Source organism: Arachis ipaensis, chromosome B10 (assembly GCF_059453495.1).
Source record: "Arachis ipaensis isolate K30076 ecotype BB chromosome B10, ASM5945349v1, whole genome shotgun sequence".
In the NCBI taxonomy this organism is placed as follows: Eukaryota; Viridiplantae; Streptophyta; class Magnoliopsida; order Fabales; family Fabaceae; genus Arachis; species Arachis ipaensis.
In genome coordinates, this window is record NC_142435.1 from 118,774,714 (window position 1) to 118,797,727 (window position 23,014).

General features: G+C 35.8%; 1 protein-coding gene and 1 non-coding gene across 5 annotated transcripts; one reads left to right on the forward strand and one right to left on the reverse strand.

Annotated features, from left to right (window-relative positions):
- The first annotated feature begins 1,856 nt into the window (after window positions 1–1,856).
- Window positions 1,857–8,578, forward strand: LOC107622775 (zinc finger CCCH domain-containing protein 38). Of its 4 annotated transcripts, none has more exons than XM_016324804.3 (5): window positions 1,857–2,216; window positions 4,239–4,614; window positions 5,290–6,380; window positions 6,528–7,549; window positions 8,213–8,578. In XM_016324804.3, the coding sequence occupies exons 2-5, from the start codon at window positions 4,286–4,288 to the stop codon at window positions 8,240–8,242; spliced, it is 2,472 nt and encodes an 823-aa protein (XP_016180290.1). In that variant the 5' UTR covers window positions 1,857–2,216; window positions 4,239–4,285; the 3' UTR covers window positions 8,243–8,578. The 4 variants fall into 4 exon arrangements, with proteins under 4 accessions (XP_016180290.1, XP_016180291.1, XP_088365810.1 ...); XM_016324805.3 differs by having other exon boundaries at window positions 4,282–4,614; XM_088509684.1 differs by having other exon boundaries at window positions 2,013–2,216; window positions 2,933–4,614.
- Window positions 8,579–21,592: 13,014 nt separating this feature from the next.
- Window positions 21,593–21,701, reverse strand: LOC148581466 (small nucleolar RNA R71). Its single transcript, XR_015895759.1, has one exon. It is a non-coding gene; the product is annotated as a small nucleolar RNA R71 (small nucleolar RNA).
- Window positions 21,702–23,014: the final 1,313 nt, after the last annotated feature.

The following is a 23,014-nucleotide window of genomic DNA, read 5'->3' on the forward strand; positions in this document are numbered from 1 at the left end:
ATTGTCCTCTCTCAAATGAACACTCAAGCTCTCTGTCCATAAGCATTCAAGCACTCAAGGATCTCAAGCTCTCAGTAAGACTCAATCTTGCCCTCTTCAAATTCAGGTTATTTTAATCTAATTAGGGACTTAATATGATATTTGCTTGTTCAATCCTTTAATCCTCATGGGAACGATATCCACTCACCGTGGTATTACTTGAGCTATCCGGTGCACTTGTCGGTATCCGTGAACTTTAATTTTCGCTCATCAACAAGTAACCATTGTGCGAGTCATAAAACTTTGAAGCAGACCACATTTTGATTATAAGAAAAAATGTTACCTATTAGACTCTGATTTAGAGGGGAATAAATGTTCTCCAAGTGCCACCTACTAAACGATCAAAGATCCTCTATCCGAATATTTGAATCAGAAATGTGAACATAATCCATCTCATTAGATAGTTTTTCCTCTCTCTTCCAATTAGAAAACTAAAAATTTTGATTCAAATATCCAATACGCTAAGCAAAATTATCATTTAGCACTTCCCAAATCTTGCATAAACTCTTTCAAAAGTAAGAGTTCATGTTCCTAGAACAACCAAAACAATCATCTTAAGAATAGTGATATTTGATTGTCAATAGTTGAACCCATAACTTGTTTGGATGATGAAAAAAAGGTCCAAACTAGCTTCCCAAGTAAAGCAATATTAGCACAATAAAAATTTCTGATACTCAGTACTAAAAAAAATTCCAGGAGCGAGAGTGAGGGAATGATGGTGAAACACAGTAAGGTCTATGCATCCATTGTCAGGAAGAATTCTTTTTGGGAAGGTTTTGAAAAGTCACCTAAGATCTCTTTTAGAGATAAAGTCATTGATACAGAGAAGTCTAAGGCATTTACTTTGGTAGAATCTTTTTTGGGAATGGTATTGCAACAGTGATAGGTAAGTAGGGTGACTCGCATGCGAAGAGCTGCTTAGCTGAAACGTCGTTTTCTATAAGATTAGTATTAAAAATATTTAAATATTAAAACACTTGTTCTAAATTACTCTCATCTAATTTAAGACTTTTTTAAAAGATAATACAAAATAGTGATTATTGTCAAAACTGAAAATTGAAACTCACACCTTTTACAAAAAAAAAAAATGAAAATTGAAACTCACACCTTTTACAAAAAAAAAAAAAAAGAAATTAGTAACCACCAAATTCCCTCATACTCTCGTACTAGTTTTGTGTCTTTTTTTTTTTTTTGTATTATAAAACTGAAATTAAATCACAACTATTTATGCACAATTTTTTTATTATTAATAATATAATTTTTCCTTCTATTATTATAATTAATGAGTAATAGCTCAAATGTTATAGACTCCCTATACTCAATTAAGAGGTTGCGGGTTCGAGTCTTCTATCTTTCCAAATTTACCAATGAGTTATAACTCAAATGGCATAGTCTCCCCATACTCAATTAAGAGGTTGCGGGTTCGAGTCTCTTATCTTTGGTAAAAAAAAAAAGTGAGATTATATTAGTATGTAATATTATATAAAATTTTATTTTTTTCTTTTTTTTATAATAAATATTTCTAAATATTTAATTTTTTTATTAAATTAAACTATTATAAATATTTATAATAATTTAATTTAATAAAAATTAAAAAGATAATTTATTATAAAAAAATTATATAATTATTTAATTATAATTAAATTTATTAATTTAATGAGTAATCTAATGGTTAAACCAATAATCTAATAGTTAATTGATTCAATTAACAGTTGATTTCTGATAACTGTGAGGAAGTGTGAGTGTAGAATGGGTGGTCCATTTCAGCTGTCAAAAATATTTTGCAGCAATAAAGATACTCAAGCTCACGTGTTATTGAGATGTGGGATTAATGTCCTTAAAATTAATTTTCCCCTTATAGAAATCTTTTGAGTTCGATTACTGTGAATGTAAAAAGGAAAAGTAGTTTTTATTTTTTTAAGCGAAGGTAATTTGGCGTGAAACAAAAAGGGAAGTGATCCTAGTGAGCTGATTAAAACGAGAAAATAGCAAAAACAAAAGAGCAAAGGGCGAATCTATGCAGAGAGACACAAACATAAAAGAACAGAAACAGATATTTGTTGAAGACGAAGCTGCTCCTTTCTCGTTCGAAGCCCCAAACCTCGGAAGCAAGCAAGGAACATGAAGTAATCTCTCCCTCTCTGCGTCTAGGGTTTCGTCTCTCCTTCTCGCTACTAGTAAGTCTTCTCCTCTCTCGCTCTCTCTCTCTCTCTCTCTCTCTCTCTCTCTCTCTAGGGTTTAATATGTATATATGTCTCTTGCCATTCCGATTTGAATGCGATGATGTGTTTATTCCTGCCAATTGTTTTTCTTTTGATCGCAAAGATTCCAACTTTTTACTTTATCCGGAGCGTTACTGCCTATTACCTTACCCTAACGACTTTGGAGACATCATAATGTGGAGCGCGTAGACTCGTCACGAATGATTCTTGAAAGCTTCTTTCTTTCTTTCTTTTCTTTTTGCTTTCTGCTAGATATCGCTGTGATTCGCCGCTTGGCTATCATTGAATCATTGCTTAGAAAGCTTTGGGATTCTCTCGTTCTTGTGTTGGATTTAGACTATAGACTGAGTAGAATTCTGGTGCTTAACTCCCCAGGGTAGAATTTTCTTTGCTCGGTTAGGGTTTGGTCGGGATACTGTTTTTTGTTTCGTATTGATCTTAGATTGGGTTTAGGGTTTATCCGGTCACTACTATTTATTGAGTGGGCTATAAGATTACAAGTTTGGATTCTGATCCAATACACGAATCCTTAGGCTTTCATCTACATGGCTATCTAGGTAACCAAGATCCCCAAGATATTAGGTAGTTCCATGGATATGTGCTTTAGTTCTGTGTATCTGAGTAAGAGTACATTTTTCAATGTGCTAATATTAGATATAATTTTTCTGCAGTAATTTCTTGTGGTCCATGCATGGAGGTGTTACCAAGTTCACTCAAAGTAGCTGGTCAAAATATGTTTCCAGTGGCACTTGGCCCTTCCATAAGAGCAATCTTGGATCTTTAAGACATTAATCAAATCAATATTGGATTGTTTTGGAGTGAAGAACTCTTGAATATATCCTGAGATATCAGAATAAACCACTCACTGGCCAGTTCAAGTACTGGCAACAGATGTGCTACCTTATTGTTGAGTTTCACCAGATAAAATAGTGTCCAGTGTGCATCATGATCAGACAATGAAGAAAATCAATTCAATATATATTGTGGGTTTTTTGGAGGCCAAATTTTGAGTATTTTGAAAACTTCTTGAGATGTATTGGATCCTATAAATTATTGAAAAGATGCTGTGCGTGTTCCATCATGGATGTAGATTTTTGACAGTTTTTTGAGAGCATGCCTAGGCTTTGGCAGACTGTTCAGAAGTACTAGATTCTTGTACTAGTTAGTTTGTAGATCAAAGCATCTTGTTATCTTGCAGTTGAATTTTGACATCAGTATTGAGAACTTGGAAATCATATGCTCTTTTAAATTAGTGTACCAATCAGTTGTTGAAGACCTAATAGAATATCTTTCTAATTTTCTTCCTTGTTCGTTGGTGGCCTTGCTAGAAGTTTTGTATATTTATCAGGCTAATGCATTATTTAGGAAAGCTTAGGCTGTGTTTGATGTTTCATGAGGAAAATTTCATAGTATTAATAAATATTATCAAGTCTTAATTGGTTCCTGCCTTCCTAGTAGACTCCAATGATAGTATAGTCAAATATGGTGCTTTGTATCCCGCTACAATTAAAGAAATTATCACCTCTGCAGTAACTGATATAAGCTGATAGAATATTGATTCAGCCTCAACTCCATCTGTCACACCTTGACTTTCCCATTGCTGTAGCCACTGTTCTGTATTATGTGCATGGCTTAACGTGTTTCCATTTCTTTGTTGTTTGGGGGGTTCCTAATCATCCTGACCTATATTCTTCTTCTCTATTAATAAATATATTTTCAGGGAAAAATGATGATTGATTACAAGTGTCATAGAGTGCTTGATGAGTACTGTGTTAAGGCTCAAATCTTTAAGCTTTCTGAGTTCAAGAACTGCCTGCACTGATATCTTTTTGTTTTAAGTTCAACATAAGCCAATGAGTGATGTTAATTGTGTGTCTCTGCTGTTCCTAGTATGTTATTTTCTATTGGTGAATACAACTTTGTAGAAGAAGGATCAATTTAAGATTTAGATGGTTTATTTGTTTGTTTTTAACTCAGAGCACACTGCGTTAATCAGAGAAAACATTACTGCTTTTGCAAGTGAAATGAGTGAAAGTGGCAGGAAACGCTCTTCAAAGTGGGATACAAGAGATGATCCTGATTTTGGACCTGATAGTAAGCACTTGCGTTCTGGATGGTCCTCTGGAGATGTTGCTGGCAGCAATAACTCAAAATGGTCTTATATGGAAGGAAATGACAAGATGAAACCTCGCATGAGTAAGGAACCTTTTTCTGGAGGCAGGGGTTCAAATAAAGATGATATTATGAATAAAGACTATAGATGTTTGGATGCAAAAATGGAGTGGGAGGCGGATGCAAGTTACAGCAGGAGACGCAGTCCATCCCCAAAAAGTGGTTGGAGCAGGTCGGGCAGGTTTGTTTCCCTCACCGCGTGACTATGCTGGCCCCATTTTTCTGAAAATTGATGGATGCAGTATTGCAGTATAGTTAACAGATATTTATTGTTTTATTGTAATGTGCCTGTGACTATAGATTAACTTGATCTCAACATATATTATTATATGGCAGTTTCACTTTATTTGAGGAGCTGTGTACACCCATGAAACCTGAGTACTGAGCTGTATTTTTGGGAACTTATATAGACCATTACATGACATTTTTTTTTAACTTGTTCCTTATTTGTTTATATTTTATATATGCTGGTAGATATGTACAAGGATGGCCATTATTCAACGTCTAGCATCCTATATTTAAAAGATTTTAACGTCTAGAGTAAAGCTCTAATGCTAAAGTTTTGATGTGTTTTACTATATATCAGGATATCCCATGTTTGCATTTGTTTTTGGTAATTTTTCTGTACGAGTCATTAATTTCAAATTATTTGGACCTTTGTTTTCCCTAATAAATTTTATGTAGATATTATTGGTGAGTGGCAACAGTCATTTAGAGGGAGAAGGCTTTGCTATTATATTTTGTTGTTGTATTATTGGTGACAATATCAGGACATTGTTGTAGCAGTTTGTAATCTTCTATAGATACCATTGGGTTTGTTAATTTTCTACCTTTCTTTGCATTGTATCATGCCTAGGAGTAGTAGAAGCAGAAGCCCTCCACATGGTTTCAAGTGGGATTCAGGAGCCAATGACAGAAATAGAACGAGGGCTGCAGAATCAAAGCAAATATGCAGAGATTTTGCTGTTGGAAAATGTAGAAGAGGAAGCCATTGCTATTTTCTTCACCATGATGACCAAAATTATGAGGATATTCGGGAAAGTAAAAACCGGGAAGATGGAGCTCCAAGATATTCTGCTTCACATGAGAGCAGGGAACATACTCTTAGGAGTAGATCCACTGAAGCTTGTGTTCATTTTGCAAAAGGCAGATGTAGAATGGGAGCATCATGCAAATATGTGCATCATAACAATTCTGATGAATATGGTAAGGGTACTCTGGATGAATTAACTAGAGAAAGGGAAAATGATGGAAGGCGCAGAGATAATTCTTTTGAGCAGGGTGGTGGCCACATGCCAAGCCGCAGTGGTGATACCCTTTGCAAATTTTTTGCTAATGGAAATTGTCGTAATGGTAAGCATTGTAGGTTTTCCCATGATAGGCAAGACAGAAGCTTAAGGGATGATAGATGGGGAAGCAATCTTTCTGGAGACCATCAGACCTTGGATAGACCAAAATTGAGTGATTCAGCTAGTCCTACTAGAAGGCTTAGAAGTGATAGATGGGGCACAGATGGCATTATGGCTGATAAGGATAAAGTATGGGACAGTCCAAACCGGAATGATATAGCTACCTATGATTCAGCAAAGTTGGTTGAAGAAAAACCTGGAAATATAGGTGCCACTGAGCATGAACAAACTGTATGGCCTGTGAAGGAAGGATGGGGTCATAGTTTAGACCAGAGCAGTGTGCAGGGTGAACCACCATTTTTAAGTGATAAGAAGGAAGCTGACCATTGGATAGCAGACAATGCTGGTGCCAGCATTCCCGTTTCCCAGTCCGTAGCTGCAGACATCTGGCCTGGGGACGCAAAAATGTCTCCTGATTGGAATTATAGAGCAGGATCTTCCACCCGTACGGAAGTAGAGCATGGACAGAACGATCGTGGGTTAACTCAAGGAAGTACATATCCAGCCACCACTGAACATGACAGAATACATGTTCCAGGTGATAAACAATAAGCTTTATGTTCATCTGACTGTAAATTCCTTGTACTGTGAATATTTAACCCAGCAATTGCCCAAATGTTATGTATGTATTAGCATTGAAATGTGATGATAACAGTGATAAACAAGTCTGCTGTTGTTTTTCCAGGGCAAGGTTTTAATCAGAATGTGCAAAATGTTAATCTTTTGCATTTGCCAAGCTGCCATGCAGTTGGACAAAATCAAGTGACAGTTCCCATTCTTCCTTCAAGAGCAGGAATTCCTGAAGGTATGCAAAAGCAAGAAGTCTGTGTTGAGAAAAAGTACACTGCTGAGCCAAATATCACAGGTGAAGGCTCATCACAGATTAGTTCAAGTAATCCTTCAACACAGGACACAGTAAGCAAAGAACAGCTTGCTCAACTTTCCAATCTCTCAGCCTCTCTTGCTCACATCCTTGGATCTGGTCAGCAGCTGCCACAACTTTATGCTGCCTTAAATTCTCATAATACAAATGACACTCCCTCCTTAGCCAACACGGAAGTGCCTGCTATGCCTGTTTCCAATACGTATGTCAAGCCAGATCCTGCTGTTGGATTTGTAAAGCAGTATGATCCAATGAGTGATAGCGTTGACCTAAATGATGCTGATGCAAGTGGAATCTGCCCAGTTATTTCTCCAAGTAAAAAAAGTGCAAATATAGAAATTTCATCACTGTTGTCTAACACTGGGAAACAAAATTGTGGTGATACTTCTAAGGCCCCCTCCTCAGAAGAACAACCTGCCAAGAATGAACATCTGACCCAATTGCAGCCAGGTCAAAACATTGAGATACAGAAGGAAACCAATGAAGCGGTAGCTGATGATAAGCCAAATCCTCAAGATGATCATAAAATTACAAAAGAGAATGGTCCTTCAGAAAACATAGACCACAATGGTGTTGAGGCCAATAAAAGCAAGGATGTGAAGGGGATTCGTGCTTTCAAATTTTCATTGGTTGAGTTTGTTAAGGAGCTTCTGAAACCAACTTGGAAAGAAGGAAAAATCACTAAAGATGATTATAAAACAATTGTGAAGAAGGTTGTAGATAAAGTAACCGGTACCATGCAGGGAGCCCACATTCCTCAGACTCAAGAGAAAATTGACCATTATTTGTCGTTTTCGAAACCAAAGCTTAACAAACTTGTACAGGTCAGTGATATTTAACTTACGGATTGCCATTATATGGTTGAAAGGATTGGATCATTTGGGTGTCTTCTCTCTATTTACTTTTATAGATGAATGTGTATTCAGATGAAACACTGGAAACATCGACTGGAAGGCTTAATTTTTACATTCAAAACTTTGATGAAAAGTGCTTAAAAATATGGGATTAGTTGAGTAGAGAAATATGTGCTCATCCAAGATTTTGTTTTAACAATTTTATAATTCAAAGTTTAACCTGGCAACCTTTCTGTGTGTTAAAATGGTTTACTTTTTCCTTTCCCTTTGGTATTTACCTAATTTTTAACTTAATCCCATAATTTAGTGCTTCCCCAAAATATTAACAAAACCTTGAGAAGTTATATTTTCTCTTAAGAAGTCGCATGTTGTTAGCTCTTCTTTGTACTTTTATTTGTCAACATAGCTTCTAAGTCCATCAGCTTGTTGCAACAAAATTAATTCTGCCCTTAAGTTTGACTATAATCTTTGATGAAAGTGCAGCCTTTTGGTGTTCTGCTATGGATATTTGTGTTAGTTTCTTAATCTACATCTGCTATTGTGCTTTTAGATATTCACTTTTGTCAAAGTTGGGTTGCCTGGAATGGATGAAAAATGAGTAATTGCTTACAATTCCTGTGCTTTTGGTTGCAGGCATATGTGGAAAAGGTTCACAAGGCCTAGTGAATGCAGTTTAGAAAATTTGGCCACCTAATCTGTGGATTCTGTTTTGGGAATTGTTATTTATTGTCTTAGATGTGTATTATGTTTCCTTACACCGAGATTTTTGTTCCCCCCTCCCCTCTCTCTCTCTCTCTCTCTCTCTCTCTCTCTCTCTCTCTCTCTCTCTCTCTTGGGGCCCTTGTGTACTTAAGTTGGTAGTAGAATCCAATAGAGCCTTTGCAATCTCAGAGCTGTTATTTCTTATTTAACAGTTTTTGCTTCGTTTTCTGTGCGAAAAATATTGGTTGTTTTGACTTTTGAGACATTTTTGCAACTCAAATGTAGTTAATTATTACTTGTGATGGGGGATTACTTAATAGTTAATATTTTAGTTACATCACTACTGTTCACAAGAGAAAGCCCCATGCAATGTTGTGCAACTGGCTGAAAAATGTGAACTCTTACACCAGGGGTGAGCAAGACCTGGCCTAGTTCGAAAACTTGCTTGCATCCAAATTATATTTTGTCGGGTTGAGTCTATCAGAGTAATTCAATGTATTTCCGGGTAAAATTCGGGTTATGTTTTTTGGATTGGTTTAGTTTGGCTTGAAGTTATATTATATAATTAAAAAATATATTTTATAGTATAATTAGTAATAAAATATTATTTTATATTTTAATTAATATCTTTTTATTTTATAGTGTTGTTTTATTTTTAAAATAATTTATTTTTGATATAAACTTATATAACATTTATAGATTATATTTTATTAATTTGTTTTATAAGATTTGCAAAAAAACGTTTTAATTGGGTGGACCTGATTTATTTCGACTTGGCAAAATACTACGGTTGAATTCGAATTTAACAAAATTTGGGTCGACATAGCCCATACCCCCATACACACTCCTACGCTTTTGATTTTTGGTGTGGGAGAGAGAAAGGAGTATATCAATATGGTGTGAGCACAGGAGTATTTTATTTGGCTATGGGACGACACAAATTGGATGCACCGATTTGTGATTTCAAAAATAAAAAAAAATTTTAATGTTAAAATCGGACTGTTCGATTTTTATTTTAACAAATAAAAAAAATAAAAAATACAAATCGTACCATCCGATTTAAAGTTTAATTTTTTCTTTAAGCAAATCAGACCCTCCGAGTTGTAATTTATTTTTTTCATCAAACAAATCGGACCGTCCGATTTGAATAAAACACCATATAAAAAAAAAACACCTAATTTTTCAATAACAATGTATTACACATCTATTTAACCAATATAAAAAAAAATTAGCCACACTCCTAACAAGGGTATGTGGCTAGAGGAGGAAAAACTTATGGCTGGATATTTATTTATTTATTTTTAAACTTTTTGGTGAAAAGTTAATGTCATTTTAATATGAGCCAAGCTAATTAAAATTATGGTTTTTTTTTTTTTTCATCAAATGAATAATTGTATATTCTTTTAAGTATATCAATATAATTCTTTTGCTTGTCAACTGAATACTAAGGCAGTATTCGAAGGCCGTCTTAGGATTTTGTAATCCTCCTTAACAATATCAGTAATTTTTTTTTAAAATAATTATGAAATAATTTTTTTTCAACTTGCAAATTCGATTGGTATCCAATTCAAAATTTGTGGATAACATCTGATCATATCTTGATTCAAGAAAAAAAAAAATTAAAACCCACCCAAAAAGGTAGTCTCATCTACTCCTACCCGACTTTATGGTAGAATAGCTGTATTTATCTAAACAAATAACTAACCCTAAGATATCTCTCACTTTACTAGGAAAAAGATATCATCAACTTTTTTAGAAAAGGAGAATAATTATCCACCAATAAAGGTGGAACTATTTTTAAAAGTGGTTACTCACTTTACTACAAAAATACTAACACTCTCAGATATATTTTAGACCCAATCTACAAAAAAAACTTGCTAAAAACCTTTGCTGACTTATGCATCAGAGTCTCTTACAAGTACCACCCCTACCTCCTCACGAGGAACTCAGATGGCAGCACCTTGGCTACGAAACAAGTCGGACGCAGCATCAGAAGGAGTCTGAATCTCATGTCTAGGCCAAAATACAACCTAGTTTCAAGTAACTCTTAGAATATCAGCGCCGTTGTCAGGGACGTTGAAGTCTATACCTTCATATGGCGGACCATCAATTTGAAGACGGTCAGACGGCGTCCGAATCGAAGCCGAAGCCTCACAACGACAACCAAGCACTTGCATTCCCCCCACCACGGGAAATAACAAGTGCCCCCCCCCCACGGGGAAGGACGTCAGGAAACCCCCATCCACAACGAATTCACTCGGAAGTCCACTCACCCAAGGCAGCGAAACCTCCTCATCCGACGAAGATATTAGGACTGGTATATGGACATCGCGGTCGATTGGAATAACTCGAGTAGGAGGCTGAACGACAACGAGAAGAAGAAAGAGAACTACAAAAAGAAGTACGATGATGAAGAGAGTTGGAGGAAACGCTCTCGAAGTTAGAAGCTAACCTCCAAAGTCAGAGCAGTCGGACGGATCGGGAGGAAAGTCTTCTTGGAGGGGAAGATACGTTCATTGAAGAAATCATGCGAGTTAGGGTTCCCAGAAACTTTGAAATTCTCGACATAGATCTTTACGACGGAATGACCGACCCAAGACATCATCTTAGCAACTTCAAAAGTCGGATGTACTTAGCTTATACATCCGATGTGACTCGCTGCAAGGCCTTTCTGACAACATTGACTAAAGTAGCATTAAAGTGGTTTGACAACTTACCATCCAGGTCGATAACTTGCTTTGATGACTTGGCAAGAAAGTTTCTTACCCGATTTTCAATTCAAAAGGATAAGGTCAAGCATGCTCCATGCCAGCTTGGGGTCAAACAAGAAGTCGGAGAGACCCTCTGAGATTATATGGAGAGATTCAACAAAGCATGCTTGGAAATACAAAATTTATCTCCTGAAGCAGTAATAATGGATTTGGTTGATGACCTTAGAGAAGGGTCGTTCTCTCGATCAATATCCAAACGACACTCGAATTTCTTGTATGAAGTACAAGAGCGGCCAGATAAGTACATCAACATGGAGGAGAATTCTCGACTTAGAGAACTAGCCCCAAGCTTGGGACAAGGAGAAGGAGACTAAGAAAAAGGATGGTTACAACTCGAAGAAACCTCGAAGATACCACAACTACACCCCACTCCAAGTTTCTCTTGTTGATGTTTACAGGAAAATCTGTCACACCAAAAAGCTTCCACCTCCTCGTCCCATTAAGAACATAAAAGCTAGAAGCCGAATAGAATATTGCGAGTACCACAAGCTGTATGGGCATTCTACTAATGATTGTTATGATTTAAATAATGTCTTAGAAAAGATGGCCAGGGAAGGTCGGTTGGAAAGATACCTGACAGGGAGTTCGGATGACTAAAGGAAACGAAAAGAGATGACGATGATGGAGGACGGCGAGATCGACCCCAACAAACTCCTGAGAGGTGCATACACATGATAAATAGAGGATTTGTAGGAGGAAAAACACTAAATCCTCGCGTAAAAGGCATCTCAAAGAAGTGTACTAAGTCGGAGAAAATAGTAGAGTTCTTGACTTACCAACAATCTCATTCACCAAAGAAGATGCACGATGAAAAGTTATCGTCGGTAAAGAATTTTTTCTCAATAAAAGAAATCACTTTGTTGCAAGTATAGTTCCAAACAGACAAACAACCTTCAATCAAAGTTTAATTTTGTTTGTCACAAGTGCAAATCAATAAAAATAATCGAGAGTATTAGATCTCGGGTCGTCTCTCAAAGGAATTGCAATGAGGTATGCGTGTTATCGGTTATGAGGTTCAAGGGGTGGTTTGCAATAAGAAGGCTACAATCTAAATAACAAGAAATTTAAATGACAATAAAAGTAAATCAACAACTAAAGATAACAATTACTAAAAAGAGGCATTCATAGCAAGGATTGAGAATCAAGACTTTCTATCCTAGTCATTAATTATAATACAATAATTATCAAGAGTTAAGCCTATTACGTTATCTTCAACATCGGAAGAAAGTCAAATAAGCCTAGTTAATCCCAATCCATAAGTAATGTTAATGGATACAAGATCAACTAATCACTCTAGATCACCAACCTAAATTGGGTATTAATGACTCAAGATTGCCCAATTTCTCTTTTCAAGTTAAGAATAATAAAAAACTACTCTAAAACCCAACCAAGCATTTTGTCAAACACCTGGAAGGCATAAAAGGAAAACATGGTAAAATTGCAAGAAATATAAAATCTAAAATTACCCAATGCAAGAAATCAATAACAATAACTCAAACAAGCAAGGAAAGAACGTAAAACATAAAATTGCATTAAGTGAAATTGAAATTAACAAGTGGGTTCATAAACTAAAAATGACATAAATGAGAAATTAACAAAAGAAACTAAAAGAACAAAGATGTAGAAACAAGAAATTGCAAGGAAAACTAAATGAAAACAAGAAATAAAACCTAAACCTAAGAGAGTTTGACCTAATTCTACCCTAATTCTAGAGAGAAGAAAAAGCTTCTCTCTCTAGAAAACTACCCTAAAACATGGTCCTAAGCTACACTAATTGCTCCTCCCTTGTTTCCTCTTGAATTCTGCATCAAATAGCTTCAGAAATGTGTTTGATTTGGCCCTGGATGGCTCAGAAATTGCCCCCAGCGTATTCACTTTAATGAGCTCACGTGACACTTGTCACGCGTACGCGTAGGTGACGCGTACGTGTCGCCTGGCAGATTTCCTTCTCACGCGTACACGTGGGCCACGTATACGCGTTGCCATGAATTCTGCAAATGATAATTTCTTCATGAATTCTCCACTTTGCATGCTTTTCTTTTCACTTCTTCCACCCAATCCTTGCCTTATGAATCTTAAATCACTCAACAAACATATCAAGGCATCGAATGGAATTAAAATGAATTAAAATTAGCTAATTAAAGGCCTAAAAAGTATGTTTTCACTCTAAATCACAATTTAGGAAAAATTCACAAAACCATGCTATTTCATTGAATAAATGTAAGATAAGTTGATAAAATCCACTAAATTCAATACAATATAAACCACAAAATTGGGGTTTATCAACCTTCCCACACTTAAACCAAGCATGTCCTCATGCTAAACTCAAGAAAGAGACAAGGAGTATCAACATTTATTCAATGCAAACTATCTATATGCACCCTATCTAAATGCAATTTATTTAAATGAATGCAACTACTTGGTCAAAATAAATCAATTCCCAAGAATACATATATGAACACAAGGGCTAAAGCAATCATAATCAAATCAAATCCACAATTGAAGTGAGTTATTGAAAAGAATTATAAACTTGCAAGAAAAGAGATGATCATAGGTGAAAACATGTAATTGAGCAATCGAACCCTCACTGGATGTGTATTCGCTCTAGTCGCTCAAGTGTATAGGGTTGATTCTCTCAATTCTCTTCTAATAATGCTTTCTAAAATTTGTTTTTCATCTAACAATCAACAATTATTCAATGCATGCATACAAATATCATGAGAACTTTTCCATAGGTTGTAATGGGGCTAGGGTAAGGGTAAGGATTGTATTTGGTCAAGTGAGCTTGAAATTTGAATCTTTGACTAACTTAAGCTCTCACCTAACACATATAACAACCTACAAAATTCAAATGCTAACCTAACTACCTATTCTTCACTTTTTCGCACACTCATGCATTCTCTTTTTGATCACATCTCATATGCATTGATTATTATTGAACTTTCCTTTGGGGCATTTTGTCCCCCTTTTTATTGCTTCCTTTTTTTTCTTTTCTTTTTATTTTTTTCTTTTTCTTTTTCTACATTTTTTTCTTTTGCTTTTCTCTTTTTCTTTTGATGAATTATATACAAAGGTACCAATGCATATGGTTTAAACATTTAATGCATGAGTATGTACCCAATTCCCAAGATCTTCGACAAAAATATAAAAACACACTTTTACCTCAACCAATGTTCCCAAACTTCCCCACACTTGAATGATATACACTCTCACTAGCCTAAGCTAATCAAAGATCTAAATTAAGGATATTTATTATTTTTTACTTAGGGGTAGTGATGTGCTAAAATTAAGAACAAAACGGGATTAAAATAGGCTCAAAATTGACTAAAAATGGTGGATAAAAGGGTAGGCTATTTGGGTAAGTGAGCTAAATGAAATAAAGGCCTCAATCATATAAATGCATTCATACACAAAATAATGGACATAAAGAATCAAACAAATCAAAGATTACAATCATAGAAAGAGAATAACACACACAAGAATGAAAATAGTGGTTATATGATGTAACCACACAATTAGGCTCAAATCTCACATGCTTATGTGTTCTTAGCTAAAAAACATGTTCTACAATATATAATTTAAGCAAGTTCCATGAATTTTTTTTACTCAAATCAATTGGGGCATCAATGCCCTATATAAAAGGAGTTTTCTTGGAAAATTTCATTATTTTGACTAAGCTTATTATATATATGCAAATCAAGAAAATGCAACTAAAAATTCTAAAATACCTAGATAATAAAAGAAAAATAAAATGTGAAAGTGTTAGGATTAGAAATTTGTCACCAAAAAATGGCTGATCGGTCGGACGACCTCCCCACACTTAAAAGTTTGCACCGTCCTCGGTGTATACAAAGATGAGCAAGGGGGTACGGTGACTTTCTGGATTGCCACCTTCAGCTGGTGGATCAACCGGTTGCTGCGTGTTATTTTCTCTTCCCTTTTTGCTTATGGTGGCTTATCCTGAAAGATAGAAAACAAGATAGTAAGACGATTAAATGTAAAAGCAAGGAAGCAGATATTGTTGGAATGAGGTATGAATCACTAAAATAAAGTGAGTGAATAAGTGTGTGACATTAATAAAAACAAGTGTGTCACAACTACACAAAAGAAGTATGTACTTCACTCATTTTAGTGTGCTTGAAATAGTTTAAAGTAAACTTGTTGGTTAAGGCAAACAACAAGCAATAAAGCATAAAAGTACTCAAGCAAGAATCAAGCAATTGTGAATTGGATGAGGGGATATTGATTGATGTACAAGTAAACTTAATGATCAAAACGAAATATGAAATTTACATATCAATCAATAACACACTTTGAATTTTGTTTGCAGTACCTAATTGACATAAAAGGTGGTAGACATGGGTGCTATGCAATTTAGAAAAATAGAGGTGAAAATCAATCACATAGCAAGCATGGTCCACAAAGTTTAGAAAGCTCAAAAAGATGTCACTAGGTAAACTTACGGTCCAAATTCACAATTCCAAAATCTCAATGTATGAAATAGGTGATGTGAATAAAATTCAATCATAAACAAGCATCACCTAACAAAAAATGCATTGATTACATAATTGCCTAACAACAGATAGTGAATTCAAATTACATGATAGCTAGCTAGAACATGCAATTCAAAAGATTTATAAAGCTTGAAGGCAATGTTGTGAGTACTTGGTATGCACAAATGTTAAGCATGAAAAATTCAAAACCAAGTAACAAATTATAACCTCAACAAAGAAGTCTAACAATAAACAATTTCAACAATGATGTTAAAATAACATCCTATTAGTAATCAGCAGCAATAATAGTACAATTAACAAATTAAATCAATAATCCAACACTTAGCACCAAAAATAGAAAATTAAACTAACTAACTAACTAACTAAATAACTAACCAACTAACTCATTAACTAAAGAAGATTATGGTCAATGGTGGTGGTAGATGATGATTGAAGGATGGAAAGAAAATAAGAGAAGACAGAAGAAGGAAAGAAATGGAAAGAAGAGAAGAAAAGAAGTACGTGAGACAGGGATGCCCATGTGTACGAGTGGGTGACGCGTAGGCATGGGGTGGAAAAAATGGATGCGACGCGTATGCGTCAGTGACGTGCAGGCGTGGGATGTGGAAATGGAGGGTGACGTGTACGCGTGGGAGGAATTTGTGCTAGACGCAACAATTCCTGCACCCTACGCACACAACTCTCTATTTGGATGCATGCAGCAACACCCTCCCCACACCATTCTCGCATGGTGGATTTTTCGGGGCGACGTGTACGCGTGGGTCATGCGTACGCGTGGGTGGTTGAAATCTTGGGTCACGCGTACGCGTAGGTGACGCGTACACATGGATGGGTGCTCTAATTTTTCAAAATTTTTCAAGTTATAGCACCAAACCAAGCATTCCAAACATCCAAACAGTCATCTAAACATCACCAAACCTTATTTAACACATTAAACAACAAATAAACTCAACAAACCAAATTAAACATGAAATTAAACTTATTTACCAAAACATACAAAAGGGAAAAATGAAAAGAGTTTACCATGGTGGGGTGTCTCCTACCTAGCATTTTTATTTATTGTCCTTAAGTTGGACTTATAGGGAGCTCTCATCAAGGTGGCTTGTGCTTGTACTCATCCTTGAACTTCCAACAATGCTTGGTCTTCCATTAGTTTTCAGAATTTCCAACCAAGTGCACCAAACTATGATAAAGTTCTTCAGAAGCTCGGAGCGCCAAAAATTGATCCACATCTTGTAATCCGGGATCCCAAACCTTGTTTTCACACCCGCTTCAAGTTGATTGTTATGATTCCAACCGGGTGGTTTGCTCACTTCAGAATTCTCATATGGGTACCAAATGATCCTCTTAGATCCATTACATTGAGCAAAGCACCTTCCATTGTACTCAACCTTTGAGTTTGCAACCTTAATGAGCCTTGAGTTAGGTTGCCAACCACTACTCAACTCTCTCTTACTCTTCACTCCACAAAGAGCTCTAAGTTGACCATCCGTTTCTGGCAAACATATTCAAGTGGAATAAGAAAGCTAAGAGAGATGAAATTCACCCACTTGAATGATTTAATAGATGATGGTAACTGAGGAGGAGATGCTTCCAACGGTTTTGACACGACAATTTCTACTCCTGTCCGTCCTCTTTGAAAGGCTTCCACCACTTGACAAGATGTTTCAAGCTCTACCTCTTGCCAAGCTTCCTCAATCTCACATGCTTCTTCACCAATGTTCTCTAGCTCTTCCCCATCACTTAAGTCATATCTTGGAGGTTGCATAAGATATATGTTAACATCCATTTCAAATTCAAGCGGAGAAGGCTCAACAAGATCATCAAGGAGAGTGATCAATGTGGACAAAAAATCACTAATGATGGAATCCACTTCTTGATCAATATTCCTCAATTCTCCAACCACTTCCTTAACATCAATGATCTCAACTTCTTCCATTTATTGTGACTCTTGTTTTAACTCCTCTTCTTCACCTTGAAGCTCCAAGTCCTCTTTCTCATTACACTCTTCAACTATTCCTCCAAATTCAATAATCGGGGTGTCTTGATTACCTAAGAATAGAGTGACTATGTGGTTTGCCGCTTTGGTTAAGATAGCCACCATGGTTTCTAGTCCATTTAGCTTCTATTGATCCTCTTCTTCTCGCTTTTAAAGATGAGAATAGAGGTCTTCTTGTTCTTGCATAAAGAGTTGGAAGGCCTCATTCACTAAAGGCGATGGTGAGGAAGAGGGTTTATTGTTTGGAGGGAAGTTTCATAATTGGAAGATGGTTCATATTGGTGAAAGTCTTGAGGTGGTGTATATGAAATTTGTGTCTCATGGGAGTATTGGTATTGGAATGGTGGTGGTTCTACGTATGGCTCATATGGTTATTGGTATGGTGGGTATGGATTAGGATCATATGGAGGTGAGTGGTGGTATGAGCTTGTGAGTAATGTTGTTGAAATCTATGTTGAGGAGGGGTCATATGCATATAGTGATTGTGGTTGACAACCACAATAAGGGTCACCACATCCATTAGGTTGGTATGCATTAGGAGTCGGATTATACCCATAAGAAACCGGAGGAGGTTGTTGCTAAGAAGGTTGTCCATATGCATGAGGCTCCTCCCATCTTTGATTTCCAAATCATTGATGCAAACCTCCATCAAAGTTTCTATTTCCTACAACATAGTTTGAACCAAACTCATAGCCAAGGGGATGAGATTCATAGTAAAAAGGAAAACAAAAACAAAAACTATTAAGAGATAAAGAAACAAGAACCTAACTAGTGACTCAAACAAGAAAATAAACAAAGAGCAAACTATTCACAATATTAACATATACACAATAACCAATAACAATGCAACACCATTGCAATTCCCTGGCAACGGCACTAAAAACTTGATAAAAAGTTATCGTCGGTTAAGAATTTCTTCTCGATAAAAGAAATCACTTTGTTGCAAGTATAGTTCAAAACCGACAAATAACCTTCAATCAAAGTTTAATTTTATTTATCACAAGTTCAAACCAATAAAAATAACTGAGAGTATTAGATCTCGGGTCGTCTCTCAAAGAAATTGCAGTGAGGTATGCGTGTTATCAATTATGAGGTTCAAGGGGTGGTTTGCAATAAGAAGACTACAATCTAAATAACAAGAAATTTAAATGACAATAAAAGTAAATCAACAACTAAAGATAACAATTACTAAAAAGAGGCATTCATAGCAAGGATTGAGAATCAAGACTTTCTATCCTAGTCATTAATTATAATACAATAATTATCAAGAGTTAAGCCTATTACGTTATCTTCAACATCGGAAGAAAGTCAAATAAGCCTAGTTAATCCCAATCCATAAGTAATGTTAATGGATACAAGATCAACTAATCACTCTTGATCACCAACCTAAATTGGGTATTAATGACTCAAGATTGCGCAATTTCTCTTTTCAAGCCAAGAATGCTCAAAAACTACTCTAAAGCCCAACCAAACATTTTGTCAAACACTTGGAAGGCATAAAAAGAAAGCACGGTAAAATTACAAGAAATATAAAATCTAAAATTACCCAATTCAAGAAATCAATAATAATAATAACTCAAACAAGCAAGGAAAGAACATAAAACATCAAATTGCATTAAGTGAAATTGAAATTAACAAGTGGGTTCATAAACTAAAAATGACATAAATGAGAAATTAACAAAAGAAACTAAAAGAACAAAGACGTAGAAACAAGAAATTGCATGGAAAACTAAATGAAAACAAGAAATAAAACCTAAACTTAAGAGAGTTTGACCTAATTCTACCCTAATTCTAGAGAGAAGAGGAAGCTTCTCTCTCTAGAAAACTACCCTAAAACATGGTCCTAAGCTACACTAATTGCTCCTCCCTTGTTCCCTCTTGTATTCTGCATCAAATAGCTTCAAAAATGAGTTTGATTTGGGCCTGGATGGCTCAAAAATCACCCCCAATGTATTCACTTTAATGAGGTCACGTGACACTTGTCACGCGTACGCGTGGGTGATGCGTACACGTTGCCTGGTGATGCGTGAGCATCTTTCCTATCTTTTTCTAAGAGAATTAGCATTCAAATTGTTGAGTTTAATCAAGAATTAATTATATTTTAGCCGCCATAGATGCTACTTTGAGTCATGAGCAATTCCGTTTATTTTAGGTAGCAATCGGCTGGATTTGATGGAGTTTCCACAGAAAAAGAGAAGAAGGCAAATGATGCTGTCAACCCTGACCTCTCTGCACTCAAACCTAAATAACTCAATCTTCAAAGGTTCAATGGACGTGATTCTAGTGACGTTGGAAAACTAACTTCCAGTGCTTTCCAACGATATATAATAGTCTATACTTCTTCTTCACCAAGTCAGCAAGGGTGGCGCCTAACTTGAGATTTCTCAAGTTAGGTGCCAAGATCACTTATATTCATTCATCCAAAGTAGCCAAGGTGGCGCCTAACTTGAGAAATCTCAAGTTTTTCTCAAGTTAGGCGCCAGGATGAGAAAGAGAGGTGTCCAAGACTTTGCCAAGGCTGCGCCTAACTTGAGATTTCTCAAGTTAGGCGCAATGCACAACAACAAAACGCAACGTAGCACTCCATCCTTCAAGTTAGGCGCAACTTCCTTCAAGTTAGGCACAGCAACACCCAAAACACTCCAAATTGGTGTTGCATCCTCCTCATGTTAGGCACCACTCCTACGAAATCAAGTGGTCCCAACATCCAAATTGAAGGCATTCAAAGATTAATTTAGATTTTTTATTAAACTTTAATTTATTTAAAAATAAGAAAATATATTATTTATTTTTAGGAAATATAATTTATATTAATGAGGATTAGATAGAAAAGGGAAAAGAATAAGCCCTTCGGACTCTTCTCTTCTCTTCTACCTTATTCCGCAATTTACGGTTTTTCTGAATCCTAATTTTCTCTTTGAACCATGAGCAACTAAACCTCCATTGTTAAACTTAGGAGCTCTATCTGTTGTATAGATTGATACTATTATTTTTCTATTTTAATTCATGTACTGATGTCTATTTCAAGAATTGTTTTCGTTCTTTATCTTATGAATTTAGGTAGTATGACCCTTGTTCTAATTGAGTTCTTGTATAATTTGGAAAAGCTCTTTACTTGAACAACAGTTTGAAAACAAATTCTCCTAAATTTCTAATTATCTGGACTTAACGGGATACATGATATATAATCCTCTTATATTTGGATAATTAGGGTTTCTGTGGCATATAAACTAGAATTGAACTTCACCCTCTAATTGGAATTAAGTGACCAAGGAATTGGCGGTTGATGAAGGTTAGAGGAGACTAAAAAGGTCTAAGGAATTAGGGTTTAGTCACATATAGTTTGCCATGAATTGAATCTTACATGATTAAAATAGTTAGTAAGAAAAGTCAATCCGGAAGATAGATATCTCTGAAGCCTTAACTGTTTTCTCATATATATTTCACAATCCATTTATTGCTTGTTTTTCTGATATTATGAATTTACTGTTAATGCTTTTGAACTCTCAAAACACCATTTTCTGTTTGTCTGACTAAGCCAATCACTCAATCATTGTTGCTTGATCCATCAATCCTCGTGGGATCGACCCTCATTCAGCTGAGGTACTACTTGGTATGACCCGGTGCACTTGCCAGTTAGTTTGTGGTTTGTAAATTCTGCACCAAGTTTTTGGCGCCGTTGTCGGGGATTGACTGTGATTGACTGTGATTGACAACTGTTAGTTGTTTGATTGCTTAGATTAGGCATTTTAGTAATAATTTTTTTTTCTGTCTTATAATTTTTGAATTTTAGTACTAGTATTTTCCTTTAATTTCTGAAATTAAGTTTGGTGTTACCTAGTTAATTTTATTTTAATTTTTCTGGTTAATTTTCCTTGAAAATTTTGAAATTTATAGCTTGCTTTTTTATCATTATTTTCGAAAATTTTTAGCATTAAGTAGTAAGTATTTTATTTTATTTTTTTACACAGATTACCTATTTTTTTATCATTATTTTATTTTATTTTTCCCACCACAAAAGCTAACTAAGCTGAGGGTGGAGGTTCAGACTTTCAGACAGAAAGATGGTGAGACCTTTTATGAAGCCTGAGAGAGATTCAAGCTACTGACTAGGCAAGGCCCTCCAGACATCTTTTCTAAATGGACTCATTTGGATATCTTTTATGAGGGCTTATGTGAAATGTCCAAAATTTGTTTAGATAATTTTGCAGGTGGTTCATTGCACATGAAGAAGACACCAGAGGAGACTACTGAGCTTATTGAGTTGGTTGCTAACAACCAATATCTCTACTCATCTAACAGGAATCCTGTGAACTCTGGGACCCCTCAAAAGAAAGGTGTTTTGGAAGTAGAGGTTTTTGATGCTCTTTTTCCTCAGAACAAAATTTTGACTCAGTAGATGAATCTGATAACTCAACAATTGAGTGGGATGCAGGTTTCAGCTGTTAATACTCAGATTGCACCTCAAGAGGCTCCTTATGACATGACTGGTAGCTTTATGCAAGGCGAGAATTATGATTATGCTCAATTTCCTTCTGAACAGGTCAACTACATGAGGAATGCTCCTAGAAACCCAAATAATGATCCGTATTCTAAGACATTTAATCAGGGATGGAGAAATCATCCAAATTTGGGTGGAGAGAGCAAACTCAGAGACCACAGAATTTTAATAATGATTCTTAGAGCAGTTTTCAATAGAATAATTTTAATGACCACCAGTTTTAGTCATCTCAGCAAGCAATTTCTCAGTCCCAGAAGAACACTGATTTGGAAACAATATTGGCAAGCTTTATACAGCAAACCAAAGCATCAATCAAGAGCTTAGGGGTTCAGATGAGACAATTAGCCACAAAAATTAATGAGATTGATCAGAAGACCAATAATAGCCTTCCTGGTAACACAATTTCAAATCCAAGAGAGGAATGCAAGGCTATCACCTTGATAAGTGGACAAGTGGCAAGTACGGAAGCACAAGTTAATAAGGAGCCAATTGAAAAAGAAACTCCAGAGGAGAAGAAAGAGGAGGTGGAACATGCCCCTCCTAGGCGTGCAGATAATCCATTCCTAGTCTCTCTTGACACTCATCCTATATTGTCTAAAGCTCCTGAGTATAAGCCCAAGATGTCATATCCTCAGAGACTTCAAAAGGAGACCAAGGACAAGCAGTTTTCAAAGTTCTTGGAAGTTTTCAGAAAGTTACAAATTAATATTCCTTTTGCTGAGGTATTGGAACAAATTCCTCTCTATGTTAAGTTAATGAAGGAGTTGTTGTCAAAAAAGAAGCCTTTAAAGGGAGATGAGATAGTGGTCCTGACTAAGGAATGTAGTGCCATCATTCAGAATAACTTGCCAAGGAAGATGCCAGATCCAGGAAGTTTTCAAATTCCATGCACCATTGGGAGCACAATGATGAGCGGATAATTTATACGCTTTTTGCCATTATTTTTAG

What these genes read in the sequence shown, in the direction of transcription:
- LOC107622775 (XM_088509684.1), top strand. Translation starts at nt 4,211, where the DNA reads ATGGTTTATTTGTTTGTTTTTAACTCAGAGCACACTGCGTTAATCAGA. An exon ending in TGACAGAATACATGTTCCAG is followed by an intron (nt 6,381 to 6,527) that starts GTGATAAACAAT and finishes TTGTTTTTCCAG; the next exon opens with GGCAAGGTTTTAATCAGAAT. An exon ending in AGCTTAACAAACTTGTACAG is followed by an intron (nt 7,550 to 8,212) that starts GTCAGTGATATT and finishes TTTTGGTTGCAG; the next exon opens with GCATATGTGGAAAAGGTTCA.